Source organism: Myxocyprinus asiaticus, chromosome 49, assembly GCF_019703515.2.
Source record: "Myxocyprinus asiaticus isolate MX2 ecotype Aquarium Trade chromosome 49, UBuf_Myxa_2, whole genome shotgun sequence".
In the NCBI taxonomy this organism is placed as follows: Eukaryota; Metazoa; Chordata; class Actinopteri; order Cypriniformes; family Catostomidae; genus Myxocyprinus; species Myxocyprinus asiaticus.
Genome location: NC_059392.1, coordinates 15,927,525 through 15,938,281, shown reverse-complemented (window position 1 = coordinate 15,938,281; position 10,757 = coordinate 15,927,525). Strand labels below are relative to the sequence as shown.

Sequence of the window (10,757 nt, the reverse complement as noted above, 5' to 3'; positions counted from 1 at the left end):
AACATTGCTGCTTGAAAAGCGACTGATGATTCAGATAATGAATATGATGACAGTGAATAGAGAAACATTGACGGCAGAAACACCTACACCCCAAATGCCACCAGCTGTTTGTTTGCAATTGTTCCATCAAAAGAAGAATCTTGTTGGATGAAATCCAATATCATGAGCATAACCATCGCGGCGAGTAGCTGAACGATGTATAATCCAAATGTTGAGCGACCATTGCTTGAAAGTGCATAGTTGCATAGCGTGTGCTAAACTTTAGTGTTTTTCTCACATGCTAGTGAAAGCAATGACATACGAGCAATGAGACACAGCTGTGGGACTTTATAAGGCATAGGCTAGATAATGATTGGATGAGATTCCGAAACTGAATGAATGACGTAATGCTACTATGATTTCTTCAGCACAAGACACTTGATGAAAAACTGTAAGTGGTAGGGACAAGTATGACCCATCCCAACCATAAATTGCATCTGCTGGAAACTGTGAAACACACAGAACCACATATATTAGGTAATTTCTGTTGTTGCCCAACAACAAGGGGGTAGGGGCATTTTTTTCTCTCTGAATTTGCTATAGACAGAAAAACCGGAAGGAAATATGATCATCAGACTGCCTGCCAGAGCTTCAAAAACTGAGAGCACTTTTAAAAACTGAATTTTACAACGTGTTGGAGAACTCCTCAACATAATGTATGTATACATGATCTTTAAATTGAACATTCATTAACATTCATCTCATGAAACATTTAATTGTTGAACATGTTATAACTTTTAAGCGTCAAAGAAAATGTTTAATTAGTTGTGTCTATATTTTTCATTTTTTGGACAAGTAAATTATTATTGCATTATGTAATGTTATGATTTCTACATGACCATCCCAACAAACTTAGTTATATTTTATATTGATTTATTGGGTGAATCTAAGTTAAAAACCAGTTGAAATAATCATTTTATTTCTATTGGTTTTATTTTCATGTATCTGGGGCAAATTAGTTTAATCTTACACAAATGTAAAAAAAAAAGTATTTTTTATTAACTTCTTTTGATTTACATTTGAGTGACGTCATTGCCTATTATTATTACGGCCTGATAGACTTGAGAGAGAGAGAGAGTAATGCTGCCTTTATGTGCTATTGGAATGATCCTACTTCCCACTTCTGAAGTGGTAATTATGAGTAAGTTGCATTCAATGCTTTGTTATCAGAAAAAACTTTAATTCATATATAGAGTACTGTGCAAAAGTCTTAGTCACATAAGATGTTTCACAAAAGCATTCGTCTTAAGATGGTTATTTATATCCTCAGCTTTAGTGTGTCAGTAGGAAATATAAAATGTTAGACTCCCAAACAGTACTTTTGCAAATAGAAAAGAAGAACAGGGAGCCATGCACAGAGCCCCCCCACTGAACATTGTGTCAGTCTGAGATTACATAAAGAGACAGAAGCAGTTGAGACAGCCTAAATAGATAGAAGAACTGTGGCAAATTCTCCAAGAAGCTTGGAACATCCTATCTGCCAACAACCAAGTCCTGGTGTACCTAGGAGAACTGGTGCTGTTTTAAAGGCAAAGGTGGTCACACCAAATATTGATTTAGCTTTTTTATGTTTACTGGACTTTGTATGACATTAAGTGATAAATGAAAACTATTTATTTCATTATTTTTGAAGACAACTTCATTATGCAACATTTTTCACAAGTGCCTAAAACTTTTGCACAGTACTGTATTTCTTGAGGAACTTTAATTTTGACACCATAAAAAATATCACTCTGCTTGCGGACGATAATGGAATTTTGGTCAAATACAAGCTATTTTTACAGTGTAAAAATGTACAATATGCATCAAATGGTTGTTGATATACATATTAATGAATATACCAAAACGGCAAGCACTAACAATTAGCTGTATTTAGAAAAGTGTCATTCAATACAGAAACCGTACTCTCCTCCACCATGTTGAAAGATTGGAACTCCCCCAATCTCTGAAACTGGATTTTGATAAAATCAAAATTATCTCAGAGTTTCCCAGTTGTAATTACAACTTGAGGGGTCGTTCATGTGCAACTTCTGAGTGGGAAACTCGTATTTATGATAATTCTGATAGCAGGTAAATGCAACATAAGCGATGTAGTCTCTGAATTCTGCTTAAAAGTTTAAGGTAATTTTTGGTGGGTTAAGTGTTTAAATGCTGGATTGTGTTCATGTATGTGTTTTTTCATCGTTAGTTTCATGTATATTCAGAGTTTTGTGTTAATGAGCTGTTAGGTTTAAGGTTTTGTTTGATGTTGCTGCCCACACGCCATTTTAAAAGCGGGGTTTTCATTTTCAAAGTTTATAGATGTAAAAATTGGTGGAGTTAGTTCAAGGAAATGTAATGCAGTTGATTGAACAGTAGTGTTTTTTTATTTTACTCTAGAAATGTATGTTTGTAGCCTCATGTGTACTTTAAATGTTTGATTAACTTGCAGTTACATTGTAAATGGGAGTAGAGATTCATTATTTCCTCTATTATACACCCTCAGAGGCCACAACACTGAGTGTGTATGTTTGTGTGTTTCCATGTCCTGTGTTAAATAAACTGCATGGTCCACAAAAGAGAGTGGTATCGGTGGTCGATTTGTGGTGCTGAGATGAAGTTGGCTACAATTATATAACCTACTGTATGTCAGAATACACAAAATAGTGAAACAATGAATTTCAACGCCAATCTCTTATCAGTGATCCTTCTACTGATGAACATTACAGGTAAGGCCATTATTGTGTTAATAGATTCTATGTTGTTATCGAATCAAAAATAATTCCAACATAGACTTATTCCAACAAGTTATTTTATTACAAATTAATTGTAGGTTAAGAATTATAGTTTCAATATGAGGAAAACCTAATGCTAGTCTAAGTCAAGTGATGTGAAAGTTGGCTTATGGCTCATGACTTTGACTTTGTTTCACACACATTGGATTGCTGGAATAGTGAATGTCTACAGTATATATCATTATACAGACTTGTTGGTCCTAATTAAATTGCATTTTTTTCAGGATCTCAAACATTTGACCATTTCCCTGTGACCTGTGAGAATCAAAACATTTGTGCTTTGAGTGAGACTCAAGTGACACTGAAGTGCTCTTATTCAAACATTAACATCAAACATGTGTTCTGGTTCAGTCAGAAACAGAGTACAAACTGGAGAAACAAAGATGAACCTGAAGATTTGACTGTAGACTCTTATTACTCAGGACGAGTGAAACATCAGATCACAAACACACATTCAACACTCACAATAACAGACTTGAGACTGAGAGACTCTGGACAATATCACCTCATGTTCATTATGAAGGATGGAGTTAAACATCTCAGCTCATCAGCAGTCAATCTGACAGTCACAGGTAAATATGGCTAGATTCTGGTTAGTGATTCAATCTTCATTTGTCCTGTAATAAAGTATTCTTAATATTTAATCTATTTAGTCCTGCAGGTGAAAATTAATTATCAATCAACAGAGCAGAGAAATCAGAGAGTACTTGAACTGACCTGTGATACTTCCTGCACTTTGACCTCCAGACCTCAGAATTACTACTGGAAACTAAATGGGCAATATATTAAAAATAATCATTCCAGAAGCATCAATGTGTCATCCAGTGAAGATCCTGTCAGCTACTCCTGTTTTCTTACTCCTGACCTTAAAAATACCTCCTCTCCCGTGTGTGAGTGTGACATTTACTTTTATAAAGCACTAATGGAATATCAATGTTGGTTCATACATGTCGGTGTCTGCACATCTTTTAAAATGTATATTTTACAGCAGTAGTCTGTGACTCTTTCAGGCATTTCTAAGAGTAACTGCTGGAATGTGACTTACACCTCTAGAAGAGTCTGTGCTTTGGTGGGCTCAACAGTAGACATTTCCTCTTCATACTCACATCCCACTGGTTATACAGTAGAAGGAACATTCTGGCATTACGTTCGGCCTGGGGATTTCCTGGACCTGCGTAAAGAGTCGTGGTTTGTTGGTCGTGTGGAGTATGTGGGAAACACACTGAGAATCAAAGATGTAAAGATGAGCGACTCTGGAGAATATAAATTCAGGATCATCACTGATAGGAACCCTTACTCTGGTTCACCTGGAGTTATTCTTACTGTAACAGGTAACTACTCACTGGGGTGTAGCACCTATATTTTCAGCCCTATTTTAGGGCCCCCTGACCAATTTGAGTTTGAGGTGGGAATAATATCCAGTATAAAAAAATTTACAGATATTTAACATTGCTAATTCATACATTTTTATTTTCAAATGCAAATATTATTTGAAGCAAGCAATTCATTATAAAAAAAATAAAAAATAAAATAAAGCCTACTAACAAAATAAATAATACATGTTTAAATTGATGAGTTTTCTTGTTGGCAAAGTCACCATATCATTTCTGAAATGAGAAGAGTGCCAGGTTGTTCAGTCTAGTTTTAGAAAGTCTTAACTTGCTAACTGATATTTACACAGGGTCCAGAATTAACTTAAAATTAAGACTGGGTATTGTTACAGATTTCCAGATTCGAAGTATATTTTGGTTACAATTTCCATTTAACTTATTTCTCAGCTCATGCTGTTATTTATGAAGGGACCATCTAATCTTCTATTTAACCAATCTATGCACAATTTGAAAATATTAATTTTACAAATTATATTTTGCCAGTTTTTCATTATATTCATTATATTCCATCAATAAATGTCTGAAAATGCATGTATTATTTTACATATATAATTTCTTACATGTTTATTGTTTACATATTGTTACAATTGTTCTATTTACAATTATTTACATTGATACTAAGAACACATGCTAAATTAGTACCATCTCTTTAAATAGACAAGGACATCGAAGCACAACGACAGGCGATTTTGTTTCTCACATATTCTTTTTGTGACTTAATGTAAGGAAATTTCCACATGTACCTCATTAGGAGTTCTGGAAAAAAAAAAAAAAAAAAAAAAAACATTTAGGCATCATAGATAAACATCTAATGGTAAATTTTGCAATGACATCATGACGTGTACTCAGTTTGGACCGAGTGCTGGCTGATGGACCAGACCACTTTCGCTTTTATTGAAGGGGGTTGGGGGTCACTAACAAGGCAGATTATAAGGGAACCCAATCATAAAACAAAACATGGCAACAAAGAAAAAAATGAAATGACCCCTGTTCAAAAGTCTGCATACCCTTTGTTCTTAATACTGTGTTTTGCCCCCTTTAGCATCAATGACAGTATGCAGTCTTTTGTAATAGTTGTCTATGAGGCCCCAAATTCTTGCAGGTGGTATAGCTGCCTATTCGTCTTGGCAAAATGCCTCCAGGTCATGCAAAGTCTTTGGTCATCTTGCATGAACCGCACGTTTGAGATCTCCCCAGAGTGGCTTGATGATATTAAGGTCAGGGGACTGTGATGGCCACTCCAGAACCTTCACCTTTTTCTGCTGTAACCACTGGAGGGTCAACTTGGCCTTGTGCTTGGGGTCATCGCCGTGCTGGAAAGTCCAAGAGCGTCCCATGCGCAGCTTTTGTGCAGAAGAATGCAAATTGTCTGCCAGTATTTTCTGATAACATGCTGCATTCAATTTGCCATCAATTTTCACAAGGTTCCCCATGCCTTTAGAGCTCACACACCCCCAAAACATCAGTGAGCCACCACCATGCTTTACAGTGGGGATGGTATTCTTTCCACTATAGGCCTTGTTGACCCCTCTTCAAACATAGCGCTTATGGTTGTGACCATAAAGCTCTATTTTGGTCACATCACTCCAAATTACAGTGTGCCAGAAGCTGTGAGGCGTGTCAAGGTGTTGTCGGGCATATTGTAACCAGGCTTTTTTGTAGCATTGGCACAGTAAAGGCTTCTTTCTGGCAACTCGACCATGCAGCTCATTTTTGTTCAAGTATCGTCGTATAGTGCTCCTTGAAACAACCACACCGTCTTTTTCCAGAGCAGCCTGTATTTCTCCTGAGGTTACCTGTGTATTTTTCTTTGTATCCCGAACAATTCTTCTGGCAGTTGTGGCTGAAATCTTTCTTGGTCTACCTGACTATGACTTGGTATCAAGAGATCCCAAATCTTCCATTTCTTAATAAGTGATTGAACAGTACTGACTGGCATTTTCAAGGCTTTGGATATCTTTTTATATCATTTTCCATCTTTATAAAGTTCCATTACCTTGTTACGCAGGTCTTTTGACAATTCTTTTCTGCTCCCCATGGCTCAGTATCTAGCCTGCTCAGTGCATCCACGTGAGAGCTAACAAACTCATTGACTATTTATACACAGACACTAATTGCAATTTAAAAAGCCACAGGTGTGGGAAATTAACCTTTAATTGCCATTTAAACCTGTGTGTGTCACCTTGTGTGTCTGTAACAAGGTCAAACATTCAAGTGTATGTAAAGTTTAGATAAGGGCCATTTGGGTGATTTCTGTTATCATTATGATTTAAACTGGAGCCAAACAACTATGTGATGATAAATGGCTTCATATGATCACTATCCTTAAATAAAAGACAGTTTTTTTGCATGATCAGTCATATTTTCAAAATCAATGCCAAAATGTCACAATTTCTGCCAGGGTATGCAAACTTTTGAGCACAACTGTATATAACAAATAATAATATAATGGAATATCAATGAAGAATTTCTGTGGGTCATTACCTGCGGTCCGATGCCCCAGACTGAACTGCAGGTGCTGTTTGAAAAAGTTAAGAATATTGTGTACCAATGATTCCAGTATGATTTCTATATATTTCAGCCATATACATTTGTACTGTAAGCAACTAACAGCCCCATACTCACCATACTGAGTTCTCTCTTCTGTACATTTAAAGCAAAAATATAAAGAGAGACAGCAATAACTTAAGGATGAGGCATTGTGTAATTCAGTGATCACAAATAATTATGCAATAATGTGAGTTTAGGTAGTAAATCTAAGGTCTTCTGGGTTGTTTTTAAAGTCAGTTATCCCTAAAATGAAAATACTGTCATCATTCACTCACTCACCCTCATGTTGTTGCAAACCATATGATCTTCTTTTTTATAGGCCCAAATCAAAAAATGTTAGGCAGATTGCCCAAGATGTTCTCTTTTATAAAATGAAAGTAGATTGGGACCAGTTTCTGTCAAGCTCCAAAAAGGACAATAATTATCATAAGTATTGTAAAAGTAGCCCATAGGAATCGTGCACTCTGTTCTAAGTTTTCTGAAGCCATATGACAGATTTGCATAATGAACAAACCCAAATTTAAATAGTTATTACCTGATAATCTTGACTTGGAAAATTAAGCTTGACAGCCATGGTCACTATTCACTTTCAATGTATGGAAAAAAGCAACATAAAAAATCTGCTATAAATAAATCTTTTGTGTTCCATGGAAGGAATAAACCATAATATGGGTTTGGAACAACATCAGGGTGAAAAAATTAGGTCATATTTTTCAGACAGAACTATTCCTTTGACTCCCACATTTGCCTGCTTTTGACAAGAATTACTGAATGAAAAGTTGTGTTCATGTTCATGTCTACAGATATTGACTTAAAAGTTTTTTGTTTTTCAGATACACAGAAGACAAGCAGCCCAGACACTGTATCAGAGGGAGAGAAAGTGATATTAAGCTGTTCAACCAAATGCACCCTGAATAACAATCATACTTATATTTGGTACAAGAATGGACAACAGGTAACAGATGGAGTCACAAAATTAAACAAGTTGTATCTGGACTCAGTCAGCAGAGAGGAGCTGCAAGAATATTCCTGTGATGTAGGAGGTACCACAGCTATCATGATATATGTGCTGTGCTTTAGTGTTTAGGTGATCTTTCTGATGTTAGACAGTGTTTTAATTATAACACTGTATAACGATTATAATTATATTTCTCTATTTTCTCTTATTGAATCTAAGCCTGTGCCTCATTGTTCATGTTTTCAGGAATCCAGGGACCTACAAACCCAGAGAACACCACAGCAATATTGAGCACTATAATCATACTGTCTGTGTTTCTGATTCTTGCACTTATTGGAGTCCTGTGCTATAGGTAAAGATGTGTTCTATTAGTTGACCCTCTCTCTAACCATTAGAATTTTTTATTTTTTTTTGCTCATTTTTGCCTTTAAGACAACTATATTAGTACCCTCTTTGCATGTAAAATGAGAAACAGTGCTTTTCTGTGCTTAATTATGGGCTGCAAGTTTGCGGCCTGGTTCAGTATCGTCGGCACCAAAGGTTGTGCTAGAATAAGGACTACATTCAGAGGCGTAGCATCCATTACAATGGTATACACATGACAGTAGTCCATGTACCAACAGATTTTTGATTCCCTGAGTGCATGTAGTGAATTCAAGGAGTTCTATGGTGAAAGTTGTACCTGTTAATCAACCGCTGCGCTCAATATTTTTTACTTTGCCTGTTACATGCTGCTTTAAAAGGAAATAACCATCCGGTCGGAAAATTAGAAAAAGCGCATACATGCACAAGTTCACAGAACTTTTTCAATGTGCCTGTTATTAACATAAAGTGACACAGATGAGAAACGCACACATCTAAAGCTCAGTTACAGGTTCTCCGTTAAAATAACTTGGAAATTCCTCTCTAAACGCCAGGTTTGCGCTTGGGCAAGTGTAATTGGCAGAAACTATACGTCACTTTTTTGAGTTTTATTTTTGTTCTTACACTTTTTTCCGCTTTATTATCATGCAGTAATACACTGACATAATGATTGATGTATGCAGTCAAGAAATCAGAGACCCTCTCTTCGAAATCTGTACACAATTGGTCAAAAGAGACACATATTACCTGGTACAGTATGGCGAGGGCACCTGTCCATTTGTGATCGGATCACCCAAAACGCATCTTTAATACCAGGCAATAAACAGGGCACACACACACACAGCAAGAGAGTAAGAGAAAGAGTGAAGTCAAAATGGATGCACTATGTTAAAATTGTTTTATTGTTTTTTTTTTTTTATCTGTCAAATTGATGGACAGCATTTGAAATTATCTGTCAATGTTTCAAATAATCGGTAAACTACAGAAAATTATCGGGTAACGCAACCCCTGGTCAGCTTTGCCCCATTCAGACCCTTTACAAAGCATGAATTACAATCTGCTCTGAAATGTGGCACCCAAAAAGTTAAAGTCAGACTGAAAACATCAGGGTCTTTGTTAAAATTTAACTTATTTCATGTCATTGCGGTTGTTCAAAAGGATAAGCAGAGCAGCAGGTGCTACACACAGCCATGAACAGCCAAGGTTTAGCAGAATTTCCCACATTTCACTCTTATCCAGGGTTCACACAATGACCTTGAAGTGCTTAAAGTGCTTGATTTTGCTTTTAGAAAAGTATTGCAATACCTGGAAAATGACCAATCCAAAACTGGCTTGTTTTGCTCAAAATTAACATGAACAGGCATTCTTGATGTGTAATTGTGGGCGATCATTTCTTAATGTGTTCAGGTTTTTAATGTCAGTAAACGCCATGGTTACTTGTGTAACCTCCGTTCCCTGATGGAGGGAACGAGACGTTGTGTCGATGTAGTGACACTAGGGGTCACTCTTGGGAGCCCGAGGCACCTCTGGTCTTTGATAAAAGGCCAATGAAATTTGGTGAGTGGTATTTGCATACCACTCCCCCGGACATACGGGTATAAAAGGAGCTGGTATGCAACCACTCATTCAGGTTTTATGCTGAGGAGCCGAGACAAGGTCCAGCCATTTCACCGGGTAGTTCAGCGATTTGGCAGGAGGGACACAATGTCTCGTTCCCTCCATCAGGGAACAGAGATTACACAAGTAACCATGACGTTCCCTATCTGTCACTCACTCGACGTTGTGTCGATGTAGTGACACTAGGGGTCCCTATACAATACGCCGCAACTGGCTGAACTGTGTTACGTGAACTGGCGGTGTGTGACGGGCAGACAACTGTGTGCCTCGTAGCCAGTGCACCAGGCCGACACGTAACCTCCCTCAACATAGTTATGAGTGTCGAATGGCCCTTTGGGGACAAGTCGACTACCCAAAAGATAGAGACAGGCTAGCCCAGTAGTGGCCTCTTTTCCCCTTCTTTTCTTCCCACTCCCTAAAAAAAAAGGGGAATATCCAACTGGGCCGACCAGGTCTAGTCGGGGGGGTGTCCCTCCCAAGGGGAGGACACCGTGGAGACCACACCTCGCCCAGAGAGAGGGGGGATATTTAAATGGAAAATATGTCACATGGTCTTACCGAACTATGTCGGAAGTATGTCATGTGGAGAAGTCTCATGGTAGGTCCTACCCAACAGGGGAGGAGTTACTACAAACATGGAGACTGTGGCAGAGGGGCCTCTGCCCAAGGAAGATGCAGTTTGCCAACAGGGAAACGAATTAGCGGAAGATATACATCGCATGGGGTTACCTACAGGGAACCGCCACATGTGGAGCACCTACCCCAGAACAGGGCTTTTAGTTAGCATGTGTACTGGGCCAGCAGCAAGTCTCTCCAAAAACTCGACTGCCACAGGGCTCGGAGGAAGTCAACCAGGGAACATAGTTTGTGAACACTACTGAGAATTAATGGCGCGCGTCATCAGCTCAGAGGAGGTGAAAGGCACTATGTGCAAGCGATACACCCAGCCAGCTATCCCAGGCTTATCTGCTTGTATTGCGTGCCACTACCCGGGACGAATCCGGTTCCACCCGGAGGTTGTAGAACCTCGCAAAGGTGTTGGGTGTTGCCCAGCCCGCTGCTCTG

The 10,757-nt window shown here is 38.1% G+C and overlaps 1 protein-coding gene across 12 annotated transcripts in view; it reads left to right on the top strand.

Annotated features, from left to right (window-relative positions):
• Positions 1–591: 591 nt before the first annotated feature.
• LOC127438264 (uncharacterized) overlaps positions 592–10,757 on the top strand; it is a 67,306-nt gene continuing 57,140 nt past the window's right edge. For 9 of the 12 annotated variants that reach the window (XR_007896701.1, XR_007896702.1, XR_007896700.1 and 6 more), the window contains exons 1-6: positions 2,581–2,747; positions 3,038–3,385; positions 3,467–3,703; positions 3,824–4,144; positions 7,588–7,797; positions 7,959–8,064. Coding sequence is in view for 3 of the 12 variants with exons in the window: in XM_051693725.1 (XP_051549685.1) it covers positions 2,693–2,747; positions 3,038–3,385; positions 3,467–3,703; positions 3,824–4,144; positions 7,588–7,797; positions 7,959–8,064 (1,277 nt within the window). In the remaining 9 variants the exon portion in view is untranslated. Of the gene's footprint in view, positions 696–2,524; positions 2,748–3,037; positions 3,386–3,466; positions 3,704–3,823; positions 4,145–7,587; positions 7,798–7,958; positions 8,065–10,757 lie in introns of those variants that run through there. The other 3 variants (XR_007896699.1, XR_007896698.1, XR_007896706.1) reach the window with 3 other exon arrangements.